Source organism: Saccostrea cucullata, unplaced genomic scaffold (genome assembly GCF_032062105.1).
Source record: "Saccostrea cucullata isolate Sc308-1 unplaced genomic scaffold, CSIRO_AGI_Scuc_v1 ctg157, whole genome shotgun sequence".
NCBI lineage: Eukaryota > Metazoa > Mollusca > Bivalvia > Ostreida > Ostreidae > Saccostrea > Saccostrea cuccullata.
This window is the reverse complement of record NW_026918429.1, coordinates 524565-545038: the sequence shown is the minus strand read 5'-3', so window position 1 is coordinate 545038 and position 20474 is coordinate 524565. Positions and strand designations below refer to the sequence as shown.

The following is a 20474-nucleotide window of genomic DNA, read 5'->3' as shown; positions in this document are numbered from 1 at the left end:
TCTATTGTAAAATCTTTGAAATATATGTATATAAAATGTAGCGACGATGGGGTGGCATGCAGTGCCGCCATTGGGACGGGGAATTCTAAAGAATTGGAATTTATAATAGTAATAGTGATAACTATGTGCATTCTCAAACAAAAGGACCGAGATAAAATGATTATTAATTGTATGCTATCATTTGAAGGTCGAGGGAATCTTTCATCCGAGTTTAAATAACTGCAAATGCAAGCAGTTTCTCGACAATTGAAATCTTTAAAAAGTCTTTAGACATTTCTAGATTTTCAGAGATTTTTATGTTGATGAATTTGTCAAATATTAGCTAAATGGTACATTATCAGACATTGCCAAATTATACCGATTTTCTCCTCTCTGGAGAGAGAGAGAGAGAGAGAGAGAGAGAGAGATGGGGGAATGTGTATAACCATTGGAAATTAACATGGGACATAAACGAAAGATCACGCTGTTCCACGTAACACAGGAATCGTGACGGACGTATCCTTCTGAACCACTAACATTGAATTATGATTGATCTTTAGAGTGTTTAACCAGGTTACCCATTTTTCTGACCTTATCCTATCCCAGGTTATGGTTCAGGTATTAAATTCTTTGACAAATTACAAGAAGCAAAATATATAAATTTATAATTATACATTTGTCCAATATTGACCGCATTGATAGCTTTATTCATAAGAGTAGCTGTTGTAGTTTGTAAATCTGTTTATCTTAAAAGCTAAATGGCAAAGAAAAAAAAATGTAATCTCATTTTCGATGAATCTTGTAAAATATAATAAGGATTCATTAAGGAATCCCCATGAATAGAGTGAGCAATCTGCCGTTCCTATCATCAGACCTAGAGATATATACATTTAAAACCATAACGCTAAAGTTTTGCACGTACGATTAAACCTGCCCAAACCACCCAAAATGTATTATTTTTAATTTTCTTTGAATGCAGACAAAATTTCCTGCCCGATTAAAGTCAGAACCTCGATGCTCCTTTTTTTAACGATATGTCGATTTATCAGATTTCTTAAATATTTATATATTTTATGTTATACCCTTGCGCGAAGTTATTATATTTCATGACATTGCTTTAATAGAAATCGTAATATTGACTGGAAAAAACCCAACATTTCATTCATTTCTGTTTGTATTATTTAATCACTATATATATATATATGTGAAACTAGTATTCCTCTCTAGAAGATTTTTACATAATTTAGATAAATCTTAATTCCATGAAATGGTTAATGGGTAACTGATTTTTTTTTTCTTTTCTTTTTTCATTGGTTCTTTTTGCTCAAACCAAGTCTGCTGAAAAAAAAATAAGGAAACTGAACATAGTTACTGACGGAAAATCAGAAGTACAATTTCCGAAGCTGTCCGAAGGCTAGAAATCGGAATCAATTATGCAGACAACCTACTTCTGATGGTTGGGTGTGATTTGCCTTATCTTTGGTGGCTTCGCCGTCTGGCACCGCGCTGGTATCGTGGTATTAAATAGTGTATGGAAGTAACACTTTCTCGCCATACCTGTTTACAGGCTGCTAGGTAGAGCAGTATTTTCTTCACAGTCTCCGCGAGTATTGGGGTAAAAAGTCGATTTCAAAATTGTACTAATGGACCTTGATCCAATCATTAACTGACTTTCTGTGGCTTATCAATGCCAGTTAAAAGTCCCTTCAGGTGTGTACTTTCAGTTGAAGGATGTACTCTTGTAATAATCATCAACATTCCCCTGGTTTAGCCAGTAATTCATCTGCAGAGATTCAAATTAATTTGAAAGTGAACATAAATGCATTAAGGCAATACTTACTTTCGATTTAAGTGCAAAAAAGTTACATTTCCTAATACACAGCAGCGAAAAACAATAGAGGCGACAAGGTTAGTTAGAATAACTATCGGAATTCCTCGTCCTTTGGGAACTTTAGATCAGTGAAGAGATGTTATCGGTCAAACAGCTTCTGTTAATTTACTTATCTAGCACTGCGAGTGGTGGCTGAAAATTCTAAACATTCAAAGCTTTTTAATTTCAGAATCAAGAAAATTGAGATCGTGTAGATTTTAATAAGAACATGATGCCATGAGACAATAAATACCCACACTTTCGTGTGTGCCTTTTTAATGCAGTCACCTTAAAATTTTGGTAACAAATGAAGAAGCCATATCAATTCTATAATATACCAAAAAAAAAAGACGATTTGTAAGCCCTAATCACTCCCATCCATGGTTCCAGTAAATGTTCAACCAAGCCTCTTTCTTTACTACTCACTAATATATTGAAAGTAGTGAAGGAAAAACTTCAAGAGTACTGTGCAACAATATATTCAAAAAGTGGTGTGAATCCTATGTGGATACTCAAAAATTACAAAGAACTTTTGGACAATTTGAAATCACAAGATTTTACCCAAATCAATGGCTTAAAAATTTACGACTTTTCAAATTTATACACAACCATTCCCCACGATAAATCAAACTCCAGGATTTTCGATATCATTGACAGCTGCTTTTTCAATAAAAATGGAACTCGTAAATTTACATACTTGGTCATTGATCATTTGCAAAATTATGTTGTTAAAACACATTCTGATTGCACACACAAGTACTCTGAAGATGACATCAAAAAGATGCTCGAGTTTCTGATTGACAATATCTATGTCGTTTTTTGAGACCAGTTCTTCCTACAACCTATTGGAATTCCCATGGGTACCAAATGCCTTCTATTATGAGCAGACCTATTTTTGTATTCATAGGAAGCAGAATTTGTGCAACATCTTTTGCGTGAAAAGAAAAAAACACTTGCTGTGACTTTCAACTCAACATTTTGATATATCGACGACGTATTGTCAATTAATAATGGTAATTTCCATTCCTATGTCAATACGATATATCTTGGTGAGTTTGAGATAAAAGATACCACAGAGTCTGACGTACACATCTCTTTCATCACCTGCATACGGCGTTTATATATCTCAGTTTATTTGATACGCAAGAGCATGCTCTACGTATGAACAATTTCTAAAACGAGGTAAATTATTGACAAACAAGTTGATGAAACAAGAATATCAGCTGTCTCGTTTAAAGTCATCATTTCATAAAGTCTTTGGTCGATATAATGACCTTGTCAGCAAATACAATTTATCATTGAGTCAAATGCTGACTGACACTTTTCATACTGATTGTTAGTCCATTATTTATACACTGAATTCACGACGGATTTTTCCGTTATCTCCCGATCATGACAATTAAGGAGCACACGGCGGATTTGACCGGTCAGCAAAGGATGCTCACTCCTCCATGGCACCTGGTCCCACCTCTGATGTTTTAGAGGTCCATGTTTGCTCTGCTCCTATTTTGTATTGTTTTATGAACTTTGATATTGAATACTGTTCGTTATCTCCATATCCTTCATAGACACCAAAATGCACATCTGTAGGACATACCCAGTCTTATTCCAAAATATTATTGAATTATTGCGAAAAAATGTAAGAGGATTAAAAAAGATTTTTAACAATATGGCCCAACTTTTTGTTAACCTTTACGGGACTCTACCACTTTCCCAAAGTAAGTTGCTAATGCAAAGAGTATAAGAGAATTTCGGGGAACAAGGTTTTTGATATATAAAAAAACAGCGTTTTCTAACCCCATATCATCCCATTGGGAGAAAATCGAATTTTAAAAATCTTACTGTACATCTTTAAGAAACTCCTAATCATATTCCAAAATATACAGTGAAACATATGCTATTTAATAATACAAACCTCTGTTTTTGTCCGTCGCTGTGCGTAGTGCGTTGTGCATTAATAAATGAACATTTTCAGCTTCTTTGAAACCGCTCACCAATTTTAACCAATTTTGGCATATAGCATCTATGGGTGAAGGGGAACAAAAATTGTGAACTTTTTGGTCCCTGGTCCCCTGGGGCCCGAGGAGCTGGACCAAAAACAGTAAAATAAATGCAATCTTTAAAAATATTCTTTATACCTGGACATCAAACAGTCAAACTTTTGTTGGCATGATTGTAATAAGCATTGAGTCCTCTACCAAAATTGTGAAATCCATGGCCCAAGCTAGGGTTAGGGCGGTACTCTATTGATTAAAAGTGAAAATGCATTAATTCTTTGATAATCTGCTTCTCTGTTCCTGGGTATTTAAAACAAACTAACTACATACATAGTTGTGATGAGCAAGGATGCCTCTTCCAAAAATGGAAAATTCAATTTTTTTGTACTTAATACCAAAAAAAAAAAAAAAACCCTCTGCTATTTTGGGTTAAAATTAATATATACCAGTAAATACACAAAACAACCATATGAAAAAGCCCCATTTTGCACACGAAAAACTATATTCCTATGCTGACCTTAAGCAGATACGAAATAAATTCAGACCATAGTGAATAGGTTCATTGCATGTGTTTGGTATACATGCACTTAAAATGCAATTTGAATATTTTATGGAAAGTATTTTTTAAACTAATATAAACTTTTTTTCAGCTAAAACTTAAACAGAAATAACACCATTAACTTCAATTTTATATACGATTTATATCATTGATGGTTTACACTGTATACGTAAAATAAAAATACTAACATTTTTTTATTATAGTAAATATTTAAATTGTATTTTTGTTAATTCAGAAGTTCTAATATAAGTGTGCTAAAACAGATTTAAGAAATATATAATAGAAGGTGCCATGCAGAAACTAACGGAAAAACTTCCTTAATTAATATAAAAAGATTTCTTAAGACTCCAATTTTTTTGGCCGTAAATTGGCCACCTGTCTCAAATTCATATCTCTTACAAACCTGAATATTGTGTTTAAATTGAGATGAAATTATATTTGATTTTTCCCCCAATATTGTGCGGTGCCTAACCAAATGTTCACTTGTCATAATTTTTGCTCATTAGTGCCAGGAAGAGATGATAAAGATATCTGTTCTCATGGTTCAATGTCATGGATTCTGATTTCTTTCTTTCAGTAATATCTTTTCGATAGCTGCATTAAAACAACGAATTATAAAAACCTGGCGGGTGGTCGTCGTTGTTAAAGTAAATAGCCATATTATATACCCCTATTACCCGCGAAGTTTTATTTTCCGGAAACCATAAAACTGTAGGACACCACACGTGGTGACAGAGAATTTGACAAGACAGGAAATTCAAAAACAAAAAACAAAAAACAACGAACTGTTAATTTACGACATAACCGTACACTTTTTATTTTTCTTAATGCAAATATACGGTACTCACACAACGCTTTATGTGACACTTTATAGTACATGTATATACCCCATATTTTTGTTAATGTTTTTATTTCATTTTAACCTTCCGGCTCTTTCCTGTTTATCGAGGACGCATATTAAAGCAATTTAATTATATAATATTTTTGTTTTTTGCGCCCTAGACGTGACTGGGATGTACATGCTACAAAGTACAAGTTGCTTCAACTATTGAAGTTGACACCATTTCAATATCAATAAAATTATATAAAAAAAATCTTGTGTATAAATTGTTTCAGATTTAATCTGTATATCACATATATTATTATAATTTTTACTTCCTTCACAAATTAATCGTTTGTTCTAGAGTGGAAAAAAGAACGTTAATTACTGTTGTGCAGACGTGTATGAATAGGTTAACGCACGACTGCTGAGAATCGACTACACCGAAATAATGGAAGTAAGTGTTGTCATTTTAATTTTTAAAGATTATTTTGTATTTTAGTGGAGATTTACTTGAAATGAGTTTTTAACTTTATAGTAAACGACATACTTTAGCTTTATATTTAACAGAGAAGCTAAAAAGGATGTTTAATTCGTGTAATCGTTCTAACGTATAAATAAAAATCGAGAAAATTCAAGTTGAATGATGCATCATGTGATCGACAGTTTAAGCATCATGGACACTGCACAGTTGAATATAATTCTTTTTGTGCTTTGAATATAAAAAGAATATGGGAAATCTGTTTTTGAAAAAAAAATCAGCTTTAGCCGCAAGTTTAGGTTAAATCTGATTAGTGCATACAAGTTATCATGTTTATTCTGGCATTGTCCCCTCAACTTCCAAAATGGGAGGAACCCAATTATCTTTTTATTCTTAGTATGTCCACTCTTTATTTCAATTTTTTGTAGACAATCCTGTACCTTTCTCTTCGTTTTTCACGTGATCTTACTTCATACATGAAATAATCCTACGCAATTGTTTTTGCTTATGACTATTTATTTGTGCAAATAGGAATTAGACACAATTTTTCATGATATTCCATGTTTTCCATCACATAAAAACCTTGTAAAGTCATATTATTGGCACGTAATTTTGGGTCTAGAAAAAGTGTTTTAATCTTAATGATCCATGATAGTGTTTTTGAATTATTGTGCTAATAAACATGATAAAATTCTTATTTGTCATATCTGAATACACCAGTTAAAGAAATGAAGAAAAGAGGGTTACATTCTTGCAGCTACATTGTAAGCTGTTAGGATTTTTCACTCACCAAACCAGCTGTTTTCACTTCAGTATTTTATAATAGGTTGTCTATCATGTCTATAGGTATGAATCGAGGAGAAAACAACCAGGTGACAATTGAATAGACATAAACTTTTAAACAATGACAGCTTTTTTGGGAGGGGGGATTGATGAATCAATCGTTGAACCTTGACAAACTTTCATAGTTTCCAAAGAGGCTAAGGGTAGCGAAAAGATGAATGCAATCACTTTAAATATATGTTTTACTTGATCCTTGATATTACTTGAAAACAAACTTGTTTCTTTAATTTAGTCAGTTGTTGACTCGAAAAATACATATATGTACTTGTACACTGAGAAGAGTGTTAAAAAGGAGAGTATGCTTAAAGCACTTATTTACGCATTGAAAATGTACTAATGTGCATAAATGTCTTTTTAGGTCACCTGAGTCACTCAGGTGACCTATTGCTATCCGTTTTCGTCCGTCGTGTGTCGTGTATCGTGTGTCGTATGTCGTGTGTTAACATTTGAACATTTTCAGCTTCTTCTCTGAAACCACTTAACCAATTTCAACCAAATTTGGTATATAGCATCTATGGGTGAAGGGGAACAAAAATTGTGATTTTCATGGTCCCCGCCTCCCTGGGGCCTGAGGGGTGGGGCCAAAACCACTAAAATTAGTGCAATCTTTAAAAATCTTCTTCTTTACTCCTGGACATCAAGCAGGCTAACTGTTGACATGAATGTAACAAGCATTGAGTCCTCTACCAAAATTGTGAAATTCATGGCCCCAGGGTCAGGGGTTCTAGTGCTAGGGCGGGGCTAAATAGGTTATATAGTGAAAATGCATTATTTCCTCAAAAATCTTCTTCTCTGCTCCTGGGTATTAAATAAATGAACTAAGTACATAGTTATGATGAGAAAGAATGCCTCTTCCAAAATTGTGAATTTCTTGGCCCCAGGGTCAGGGGTTCTGGTGTTAGGGCGGGGCTCCATTGATTATATAGTGAAAATGCATTGAATCTCTGAAAATCTTCTTCTCTGCTCTGGGGTATTAAATAAACTAACTAAGTACATAGTTATGATAAGCAAGAGTGCCTCTTTCAAATTTGTGAATTTCATGGCCCCAGGGTCAGGGGTTCTGGTGTTAGGGCGGGGCTCTATTGATTATATAGTGAAAATGCATTGAAAATCTGAAAATCTTCTTCTCTGCTCTGGGGTATTAAATAGACTAACTATGTACATAGTTATGATGAGCAAGAGTGCCTCTTTCAAATTTGTGAATTTCATGGCCCCAGGGTCAGGGGTTCTGGTGTTAGGGCGGGGCTCTATTGATTATATAGTGAAAATGCATTGAATCTCTGAAAATCTTCTTCTCTGCTCTGGGGTATTAAATAAACTAACTAAGTACATAGTTATGATGAGCAAGAGTGCCTCTTTCAGATTTGTGAATTTCATGGCCCCAGGGTCAGGGGTTCTGGTGTTAGGGCGGGGCTCTATTGATTATATAGTGAAAATGCATTGAAAATCTGAAAATCTTCTTCTCTGCTCTTGGGTATTAAATAAACTAACTAAGTACATAGTTATGATGAGCAAGAGTGCCTCTTTCAAATTTGTGAATTTTATGGCCCCAGGGTCAGGGGTTCTGATGTTAGGGTGGGGCTCTACTGATTATATAGTGAAAATGCATTGAATCTCTGAAAATCTTCTTCTCTGATCTGGGGTATTAAATAAACTAACTAAGTACATAGTTATGATGAACAAGAGTGCCTCTTGCAAATTTGTGAATTTCATGGCCCCAGGTTCAGGGGTCCTGGTGTTAGGGCGGAGCTCTATTGATCATATAGTGAAAGTGCATTAAATCTCTGAAAATCTTCTTCTCTGCTCCTGGATATTAAATAAACTAACTATGTACATAGTTATGATGAGCAAGAGGTGCCTCTTTCAAATTTGTGAATTTCTTGGCCCCAGGGTCAGGGATTCTAGTGCTAGGGCGGGGCTATATAGATTATTCAGTGAAAATGCATTATTTTTAAAAAAAATTTCTCCTCTGATCCTGAGTATTAAATAAACAAACTAAGTACATAGTTATAATGAGCAAGAGTGCCTCTTCCAAATATGTTAATTTCATGGCCCCTATGTCAGGGGTTTAGCTATTTGGTGTAAGGAGAGGGAGGCTCTACATTACATAAATTCTTTGAAAATCTTTTCCATTGCTCCTGGGTATTATGCCAATAATCTAAGTATATATATATATATTTATGATGAGGAAAGGTGCATCTAGCAAAATGGTTAATTTCATGCCCCCTGGGTCAGGGGTATCGGTGTGTGTGTGTGGGGGGGGGGGGGGGGTTACATAGTCTGAAAATAAATGAATGCTTTGAAATTTACTCATTAGTATTAATCAACCATATTTGATGTAATAACATTTATGATGATAAAATTTTGAAATATGTGGCCCCAGGGTCTGTGGTTTCTGTTGGATGGGGTGCACAATTGCATGGTTTAGAATGGAAGTGCATTTTTCTCTTAGTTACTCTGATCTACTTATGGGTGTTAAGTGACTATCTAGTAAGCATTGCTAAGTGTATAATTATGATAAGCAGTAGTGCCTCTTTGCAAAATTGTGAATTTCATGGCCTCTGGTTTAAAACACAAACCAAATTCAGTTGTTGGAAAGTTGTTACATGAAACTCAGGTGACCTATAAGGCCCATGGGCCTCTTGTTTGGCTGAACAATAGTATTACACTCTGCTGCATAATTTTCAAGTGCAATTTGTAGTGGTTCTCTATAAATACCTTGAAAAACCTGTGAAAATTGATTTGATTTCAGGCTTTGAGGTGAAGTATATGACTAAGTTCAGTAAGCTGGTCATATGCTAGCATGGGAAACACCTATATCTAAATACAGTATCGCAGTCTTTAAATACTCTTGGTTTTCTAGCAGACAAATTGTAAATTTTATATCCTTTATATCAGTGGCCAACGTCATCACTTGGAATGATTATGAATAGAAAATGCATAAGCCTAAAAAAGAAAGCTTTCAGATTTTGAGTATTAAAGATATGTATGCCGTGTTAAACAGTATTTTTGCACAGCTGAAACCGAACAAAAATTTCGGAAGTATGATAAGCGATCAAAAAAATGAAGCATTCTTGCAAATTCAATGAAATATTATTTGGTATTAACAAAGTACTGGTCGGGAAAAGAACACAATATTCTCATGCATATTTATAAAGGACTGACGCTTATCCTGGATCTGCGCATGTGCGCGGGAAAAGCATCGCGAGAATCAAAATATTCTTTTGTGATGTCTGTTCAGCGAGGAACCAATTTGACTGACAAATCGACCAATCAGCTCAATGAGTTGCATTTAATGCATTTATGGGTCACTACATAAAATACTACTTGTGGTTTTCGAAAAGGCTAGTTTTTTAAATTGCTCTCGGAAAGACTTGATGCATTTTCCGAAGCATTTACAGGCTTAATGCATTATATTATGTACATTATTATCTACTAATCCCATGCTCATATTTGCATACAAATGATAAACAATGATAAAAATTAAAGTTTTCCCACTCCATTGTACAGGTCCGTTTGTTTAGAGTTTCCCCGTGCTGTACTGCTAGTGAAAAGACAATTGCACGTGATTATTCCTCGGTACAAAAAACAACCAACTCTGAGGTGTGCTCACGTATTCACAATCCCTAACTCACGTGTTTGTAGTAAAAACATCGTAGACCATTATGCTTTTCGGTTCATTCACGAGATTGGACCATTGTTTGCTGTGAGCATGCGAGACCACGTGATCATGAATATTTCAATAAGAGGCGGTTTATTATCCGACTCGGAGAGAAAATAATTTTTACCAAATAATATTTCATAACTTTTAAAAGTGATGGAGTGGAATTGTCTTATTTGCAGAAAGTATATAACTTATATAACTTGATGAGACACCACATATATTTATTTCTTTCAAAATAATATACTAATACGGCATATATATCTTTAAAGATTGTATGGCTATGCATACATATATATTTCATTTGTCTATATACATATATTTGATGCATTTGAAAGGGAAAGGTTTAGATAAAATTCATCTTGTTCATCTGAGTTGTAATCTAGTGAAGATAAACATGTGAATTTAATACATAACAGAAAGGATGCTTATTATTCAAAGGTCAGTCACTGCAATGACCTTAAATCATTTGGACAAGGTCAAGGTTATCAAAGGATTACAATCTTCTTATGGCCATATTTGATTACTTTGAAACAGTGCAAGATAATATACACTCACTTGTAATTAAGAAGAAAATGTGCAATTAATGCATATAATGGAGTTATAAATCTGTTAAGCCTTGAATAGGTACCAAAAAAAATATACTTCTTTCATATTTTAATGTAAACTTTGGCTATTTCTAAATCGAGTGTTATGACTATTTAGTAACAAAGATCTGTTTTAGAAATTCCCTAGATGATGAGAAAAATGTTTGTATTAATATTACTATAACCATCTTCTAGGAAGATTCTTTTTATTGTATGGTTTATACACAGAGGCCTGATTTAGAGATAAGGGGGGAACCCTATACTCATTTAGTGCACATTCAATGCCTGAAGTTTATCTCTTTTGCAAATATTTGGCATAATGTCCATGGTGTCAACACTAGATCTGTGAAAAGCTTCTAGCTTTTCTTTCTCTATCAGCTCATCTTCAAATTCTGTCTGACTCTCCCACAATACTGACAGATTTTTTTTTCTAATTTGCAGGAAGCGAAAAATTATCTCTCAAAATTGAGCAGCACGTAAGTTTATTTTTTCCTGTCTTGATTCTGATTAGATTGAAGGTTGTCTCCAGTTTTTACCTTCCGACTTTTACCATTATTTCATTAAAGAAGAGATCTATGGGGAGATTCATGTAATGTAGAAATTTGAAAATTCTTTATCTCACATATTTTATGTTGTATTTCTCAGCTTTATCATAAGGTGGTTGTAAACATTTTTTAGAGCTTATAGCTTAATTTTATCTGGGTGTTTCATGAAATGTGCCAATGTCTTTATTAAAAGTGTATTGAGAAAATACTTAGCAAATCATGGGCAACATATTTATTTCAAAAGATTTTATTGTCATAAGTATAAAATGAAAATTTATATGATAATTACTTAAAGAACATGCAGTCATAAATATGTAATAAGTCAGTAAGGTTTTCAGTATTTTTGAGGAAGTGCCTGTCTGAACTGTTTGTCTCAGTGTTATATAGACAGAGGACTAAAATCAAGGTCTTTATAAATCTATAAAAATTTTTCCAAATTCCTAGCATTAAAAAAATTCTTTAATGATACTATTAACATTTCCTCTTCACTATGATTAACCATGTTTTTATGATTTTGTGAAGAAGGACTGAAGCTATGTTTTGTAGAGGATATGGACAAACCACAATTCCCGCTGAATCTTTCCTTTTTCACTTTTTAACACATTTTTTGATAAGATTAGCAAAAAAGTAAATTAAATATGTCTCCTTCATGGGTTTTGTGGGAATTCGGTAAACAGATAAGTAAAGATAATGCCCATCCCCAGGGCCAAACATGTTTTGATGACATTCCTTTGCTTGATAAAAATTCCATTCATTAAGTTTTGCAGGGAATTTACTTCCTCTTTTATTTCTTATTCCTTCTGGCTACCAAAATGAAATATCCTGTTCTTCATGAAATAAAGCTCCTTTTTCCTTTGCATCATTTAAAAATAGAGAACATCAATGGATATCTAAATTCCCTATTACCTAGATTTCTTAGGGTTTTCTTTTTCCCTATGTACCGGTAGTGCTATTTGGTGGGGCTGCAGGAGAGGTTCATTTATGTTGGTGTTTATTTGTCATAATTATAGATTATGAATACTAATTAACAGTTACTCCTTCGATATTGTAAAGGAAGGAAAAGGGAATCTCTTTTTCCTATTAGTCTTTTTTCTGTATACTTTGATGCATACAATATACTGTAGATCACTTAATTTTCACGACACCTTATTTTCGTGAGATAGTCATTGACTCTTGATTAGCGAGACAAAATTTTCACGAATTGTGGTTATTGCTCTATATAATCTTAAGGAATACAATTATATGCGAGAATGAAATTTTCGCGAGCATACTGTCTCGTGTAATTACGCAAAAATAAAGTTCTCGCGAATAAAACGTGATTTACAGTACATGTATATCTTAGGGTTGGTAATATTGATAAATATTAATCTAGCTTATTATGCCAATTCTAATGACAGGTAAATGTTAAATGAATGAGGGACCAGTCTACCATTTAAGTAAAATAAGATTAGCAAGAAATATTAATGAATTTGGAAAAAAAACAGTTTATAATTTCTCAATCTTATTCTTAATCAGTGAAAAATTTTGTAAGTAATTCTACTTGTCATCCTTCATTTTATGATACACATTAATTGTTAGTTGTAGAATTTAGAAGGTAGATTATTTTTGTAGGGTGGACGGACTACTTGCTATTGTGATTACTGATCGAGATGGCATCCCATTGTTAAAAGGTATTTCTTTATGGCAGAAATAAAATACAAAAGTCAATTTGAGATACAGAATCTGAGATGAACTAATTTGTTTGAAATGCTTAAAATGTAAATTGTAGTATGCAAAATTTTGTTTTATGAAATATATTCAGCCTTTCTAATAAACTTTGCATGGAAAATTGATCAGTCGCAGCAGTGCACAATACACACACATTCACACCTGTAGGCCTTTTACTTCAGTGGTATGGTGATGCAAATCTACAGAATTATCCAGGTTCAAAGGGATTCTCTTAATGAATTTGCATTTTTGATACGATCTTCCAAGTGATGTTTTAGCACTGTTGTAACAAAGTGCTGAGCCCAGGGCAAGGCATGCACACTACCACAGAGTTTAGACAAACACAATATCAGTCTATCATCACCACATTGTTAGAGGCCAGCATTACATTTCTCTAGAATTCAGGTGTACGAAGCAAAGGTTTCTTGCCTACAATTTTTTTTTTCAAATTGACTATTTACAGGAGATAATTGGCCAAATTAATGGAGATAAAGAAAGAATAAATTAAACAATGTGCATGAGAAATTTCTTCCAAGAAAAAAATTCCCACAATTTCCCCCTTCTTGCATTAAATCATTTTAAAGGAAGATCACTCATATTTTAATGATCTCCATAGCCAATAAATTGTGTGTGTGTGTGGTAGAATGAAGAGAATTATGATTATTATTTTTTTAAACTTTGATATGAATTTTTGAATTTCTACATCAAAGAATTTGACAGTTGTGTAGAATTTATCAGCAGATTAAAGCAATTGCGTATTTCCCTCAAGGTGACACAGTAATGTCACAAACAAAAGATAGCATCTGTTGGGAGCAGATTAATGGCTCTGACCTTCACTGGAAATAATTATAATGATTTTATGACATGACTACCTCCAAATCACCAAAGTCAAAACAATTATAATGATTTTTATGATATTACTACATCCAGATCACAAAAAAGATTGACGTGCATTATTTGTAATCAATAAATCAGGGAAAACCCAGATTTGTATGTGTTGAGTTTTAGATCAGGTTCATGTGCCCTGCCAGGGGATGGGGCTGATGTTTGTGATAGTTGATAATAAAAAATATTCCAATCTCTAGAGTTAGAATTAAGATTTTAGCAGCATTTTTTTTTTTAAATAAAAATTTCACATTTTGACCCAAAGTCTGTACATCTCAGATTGGTCTTCAAAAAAAAAAAATCTTATAGGTGCAGATTAAAAGGCAACAAAAGTACATGTAGTTGAAATAAGTTTTTAAATATAGGTAATGGAAGGATAAAGTTATCAAAATTGTTCTAAATGACAGTTTCAGAGAATTTGAAGCCTTTATAAGTTGGTATGTGGTTTGTGACTGTCAGTTTTTGACACCTGGACAAAGTTATTTACAATCTATTCTATTCTCCAGGCATAGGTTTAGGAATGCTCACTGTTTTCCTTGCATGTATTGAAGTCACATAAAAGCACTTGACACCTGTCTTGTACTCACACATTAAGAATTATAGCCACATATGGCAACACACATTTAATGACATGTTAAGATAAATTTAAGGTACCCATGCCCCTTTCAAAGGTAATAAAATCAACATGTACTTTTATTTACTGCTGTTATACAACTTTCAAAGAAATGTAAAGAACATGCCTAATTATGATCAATATTGTCCATAATCAAGCTTTTCAAGGAGGTCAGGTTCAGTTATTATGTATGAAGCAGTGAACCTTATCACAAGTATAATCAGGATCTACTGTAGGTGTTAAGTTAATAGCTTCTATCACAGGTATAATCAGAATCTACTGTAGGTGTTAAGTCAATAGCTTCTATCACAGAGATAATCAGAATCTACTGTAGGTGTTAAGTCAGCAGCTTCTATCACAGGGATAATCAGGATCTACTGTAGATGATAAGTCAGTAACATCTATCACAGAGATAATCAGAATCTACTGTAGGTGTTAAGTCAATAGCTTCTATCACAGGTATAATCAGGATCTACTGTAGGTGTTAAGTCAGCAGCGTCTATCACAGGGATAATCAGAATCTACTGTAGGTGTTAAGTCAGCAGCGTCTATCACAGAGATAATCAGGATCTACTGTAGGTGTTAAGTCAATAGCTTCTATCACAGGTATAATCAGGATCTACTGTAGGTGTTAAGTCAGCAGCTTCTATCACAGGTATAATCAGGATCTACTGTAGGTGTTAAGTCAATAGCTTCTATCACAGAGATATTCAGGATCTACTGTAGGTGTTAAGTCAGCAGCTTCTATCACAGGGATAATCAGGATCTATCGTGAGTGTTAAGTCAGCAGCTTCTATCACAGCCCTGGATAATCAAAATCTACTGTAGTGATAAGTCAGCAACTTCTATCACAGGGATAATCAGGATCTACTGTAGGGGATAAGTCAGCATCACAGGGATAATTAGGAGCTACTGTAGATGATAAGTCAGCAGCTTCTATCACAGAGATAATCAGAATCTACTGTAGGTGATAAGTCAGCAGCTTCTATCACAGGGATAATCAAAATCTACTGTAGGTGATAAGTCAGCAGTCTTATCACAGGGATAATCAAGATCTACTGTAGATGATAATTCAGCAACTTCTATCACAGGGATAATCAGAATCTACTGTAGGGGATAAGTCAGCATTCTTATCATAGGGATAATCAGGATCTACTGTACATGTAGGTGATAAGTCAGCAGCCTCTATCACAGGTATATGATGATTATAGATTTACATACAGCTGTCAGAGAAGCCACTGCCTTGTGCAATCTGGACAAGGTTCCTGTAAGACACCACTAACATGCGCCAGTTTTTGCAGCCAGCCTCTGTAAAGTGTGGGGTTTTTTATTTCAGTTTGGGTCTGGAATATGTTTTTTCAACATCTGTATTCTGTTTTGATGAACATGTTCTAGAGAGATGATGAATGAAGATTTTGCAATTTATGTTCAGTTTGTCACACTTGGCTCTCCTGGCTGACATTTAGCAAAATTCAATCATTTTAGCATGAGAAATATTTACAAGAATCCTAAGGTTTTTTCAATTCATAGTTCAGTAAGTGGTTAAGTATGGTGTCTATCATGTCGTGTCAGGGAAGGAAAGTTGAGCAAACATTAACATTCATAATTAAAGCAGCCACATTTGAACGCAGTAGAAGAAACCTTGTCCGATTTTCTGCTGTAGTTAACACCTGTTGATTTATGATTTTGAAAAAAACACCAAGTAGCTGTGAACTGTGTTTGCAAATTTATGAAATGGAAACTGCCATAAATTTTTGAATTTATGAATAGATAGAACTTTGATTGATGTCCTAATCATATGAATTTCAGTTGCCATGGACCAGGTCCCAGAACAAGCACTGCGGCACAGTTTTTTGAGTACGTTTGGAACAGCCACAGAGCAAGCTAATAAACTAGGACTCAAACAGAGCAAATCTGTTATATCCATGTTTAAAAATTATCAGGTAGAATGTTTTTATAATAAGTAATAATTAGCATGATTGAAAGCACTTCCAGGTTTTATGACCTAGATGATAGAAGGGGTGTGTTTGTTATATTGATTTTAATATTTTAATTAAACTTTTTGTTTGGTGTTCCAGGATTCATTAAAATAAAAAAAAAGAAAGTCAGGTTTCCGAAGTTTCTTTAATTGAACTCGTAGAAATCAAACAAACAATAAACACCTATGATTGGCCAATGATTTTGAAAAATTATTAGGTTGTCTTTATCTATTTTACAGGTTGTACAAATAAACAAATTTCCACTAATTGTAACATTTATAGCAGAAAGTGATGCAAATACAGGTGAGTAGAGATTGAAATGACCAGTAAACTTGAAAGATTATATATACCATAGATATTTTCTCTTTGATACAAAAGTCATTGTATAAAATACAGGAACATTATTATTTGAATTTAAATACATCTACCGTATAATCTGTATTAACCGCCCTTGCTCCTATAAGCACCCCCTTAGGTCTTTTTCAATTGTCAGGAAATAAGGGCCCCCTGTACAGTGATTAAAGTCATCTAGAATCGTATTAATAAATCTGCCAAAATTTGAAGAAAGTGAAAATGAAACCTGTCTATAATCCAATTTCTCGGTGGAAAATGAATCATTTACCTTAATTTGGGTGGATTATCTTCACTTAAAGTAAAGTAAAACATTATTTTTAATAACTCGTTCTTTGAATATATTTATTTTTTCAAAGATTTTTTGAAGTTAAAATATGAATTTTCTAAGTGCTCGGGGCGGTTAATAGGGATTATACTGTAAGTCATCATATGCTGTATAACAGGCATATTTAATTTTGGTAAACTAACTTTAATTCTTAAAGAGAAAATTACCCCGGTACATATTAGGTTAAATAAATTTTTTAAAAAGTGTGAAATTTATCTGAGGACCATGAAGTGAATACCTTGATTTGAATTTAAAATAGCAGAATAAAGATTCTTGATGTTTTTAAATCATTATAAAGATAATACCTATCTCCAAAAAACATTTACAGTGTTAAATTCCAACATTGTTTTGTTCTTGTTGATTTTAATTAATCTTGATGTTAGCTCTTAGACCTCTTGAGCTCCAAGATGTATAACTTCAAGATATGGTATTATTTTGGTTCATAATGAAGAAATTTTAAATATATTTTTTGTTATTGAATTACAAGACTGTTCAAGGTAACATGTAAAGTGGGTGGATCATATTTCTAAAAAAATACTTCATCTGCTTGATGCTCTAATAACAAACTGAAGCTTCACAGTTAGTAGGAGAGAGGGAAAAAATTAAGATTTACCAGGTAGTTAAATGTAAAAAATAAAGCATGTAAACTGGTGCATTGTTAACCTGTAATGCACTGTGCATCTTAGGGGGTCTTTTATCTGTTTGGCAAAACTTGAAGACTATATCAATTATGAAAATATACTTTTTGCAAGGATCCTCTAGAGAAGAAGGCATTTTTTGTTTCTCCAGTTTTTGCATTGATGTAAATCTGTATCAGTGCCGTCTAGAGCCTTTGGTACATATGTATATTTATATTGAGGGTCACACGGGTTCAGGTGCCAGTTTGGCCTACTTACCTGTCAGATCGAGGTCAGATATTTAGGTCAAGCTTTCACTGGCTTCTGATAAGGTGACCATCGGCTCTGAAACGAGAGCCTAGTCAGGATTTACATATCAATATTGGTTATGCCCTCCAGAAAATTTATAGAGCCGGTGTTAATCAAGGGATAAAACTCTTATTAATGTAATCCCAATAGAAGCAAATATTTGTGTTAGAATGTTATTAAAGTAGTAGATAAATCATATACAAAAAAAAACTTATACAAAAATGATCAGAATAAAAAAGGATGGAGCATTTCTGTGATGGATGTGATAATTTAATTTTAATGTTGTATTTTAACAGTCATCATTTCTGTGAACAAATAAAAAGCATACTACAATTTATTAAGATTCTGGGTACCCTGTATAGTATCTCTGATCTCCGTAACAGTTGATTATATTTGTATCTCGGTAAGCCTGTGTTGATTTGGCAGATAACCAGATTAAGTGAACATAGGGTCAAATCTGTTCAAACAAAACAGTGATGAAATAGGAAATGATGGCCAATATCGCTCCATATTGATGTTGATATCATTTTGTGCTGTTCTATTTCCAGGCTTGCTGCTTAATTTGGAAGCAGACATGCGAGATTTACTGAATGATCTCCAGCGAGTTGTACCGCCTTCCTAGACACACCATTACTACACAGAATGGACTAGGGCAAAAAGTGCAATTTTTATTAACGTCTTTGTTTGCAGTTGGACAGTTTCCTTGGTAACAGAGGATAGAATGCAACATCTATATATAACTTGACAACTTGTTAATCATGTACAATATTTGTCTAATCTCTATATTGGTGCTTGTGATTATGAAGACTTGCTCTAGTATTTTTTGAAAATATTATTACCCCCTTCAGATGAGAGATAAATTGATTCTGCATATTCTTCTAGACATTTTTAAATAAAATAGATTATCTTGTCATTTATGCACTGCTGGCATGAGGTATAGAGACTTACCATTTCTTAATTCTGTTAATTCATTTGTATTTCTCTTAATATTTGTTTTTTTTATGCAAAATAATGACATTCCAGCCCTTTAATAGGCTATTATAATTAATGGGGATATAGACTAAAATGTTGCATTTCAGAGATTGTTATGAACATTAATGTAAGATAAGAGTCTAGCTTGAATGAAGAATGAGTGATCAAATGTGAGGAAAGATAAGTATGTATTATTAGTTGTATTTGGAGATTTTTATAAATAAAGTTTATAAGGACGATAATCTCTGTTTTTTGTTCAAACCCACCGCTAAAATTGACTTATGGTATGAGAGAATTTTATTCTATGAACTTTGTTTATTTTTTTCACCATCATAGGTGGACATTAGCATTCATTTTCATTATTTATTTGCAGTTCATGTAACATGGGTAAGGGGGGAAAAAGTAGAATAACTCTTGAGAATTTTTTCTTGAGGTTCAACCAAATTCTTACTCCTAAAGTCAGTTTAGTTGCCCATTCAAAGCAGCTAGACATTAATAGTATCTATTTGCTAATTAATAACACTTTTCTAGAATGCGGACATACTGTACTGAGGGAATGTTCTTTTTGATTTCTAACCCCCCCCCCCCTCCCCAAAAAAATAACGGGCACATAGAATTTTTCAAGACATAACTTTGAAAGTATGGCTGTCCACCACACTTCTTTTTGCAGTATAATAAAATAAGATGGTGTAGTGTTTTTGAGTAAAAAAAAAAGTGGATAATGAAAGATTTTTATTAGGTCACCTGAGTAACTCAGGTAACCTATTGCTATCTGTTTTCGTCCGTCGTCTTCCGTCGTCCGTCGTGTGTCGTGTGTTAACATTTGAACATTTTCAGCTTCTTCTCTGAAACCACTGAACCAATTTCAACCAGATTTGGTATACAGCATCTATGGAAGTAGGGGAACAAAAATTTTGAATTTTATGGTCCCCCCTCCCTGGGGCCTGAGGGGTGGGGCCAAAACCACCAAAATTATTGCAATCTTTAAAAATCTTCTTCTTTACTCCTGGACATCGAGCAGGCAAACTGTTGGCATGAATGTAATGAGCATTGAGTCCTCTACCAAAATTGTGAAATTCATGTCCCCAGGGTCAGGGGTTCTTGTGCTAGGGTGGGGCTATATAGATTATATAGTGAAGATGCATTAATTCTTTGAAAATTTTCTTCTCTGTTCTTGGGTATTAAGTAAACTAACTAAGTACATGTACATAGTTATGATGAGCAAGAGTGCCACTTCTGCAATTGTGAATTTAATGGCCCCAGGGTCATGGTTTCTGGTGTTAGGGCGGGGCTCTGTTGATTATATATATGTAGTCAAAAGCATTTATTCTTTGAAAATATTCTTCTCTGTTTCTGGGTATTAAATAAACT

At 33.6% G+C, this 20474-nt stretch overlaps 1 protein-coding gene across 1 annotated transcript; it reads left to right on the top strand.

Annotated features, from left to right (window-relative positions):
• The first annotated feature begins 5612 nt into the window (after nucleotides 1-5612).
• LOC134266071 (ragulator complex protein LAMTOR3-A-like) lies at nucleotides 5613-19133 on the top strand. The gene is made up of 6 exons (XM_062748313.1): nucleotides 5613-5682; nucleotides 11239-11273; nucleotides 12954-13012; nucleotides 16357-16490; nucleotides 16766-16829; nucleotides 18680-19133. Exons 1-6 carry the CDS (start codon nucleotides 5677-5679, stop codon nucleotides 18751-18753), a joined length of 372 nt encoding a protein of 123 aa, XP_062604297.1. The 5' UTR covers nucleotides 5613-5676; the 3' UTR covers nucleotides 18754-19133.
• Nucleotides 19134-20474: the final 1341 nt, after the last annotated feature.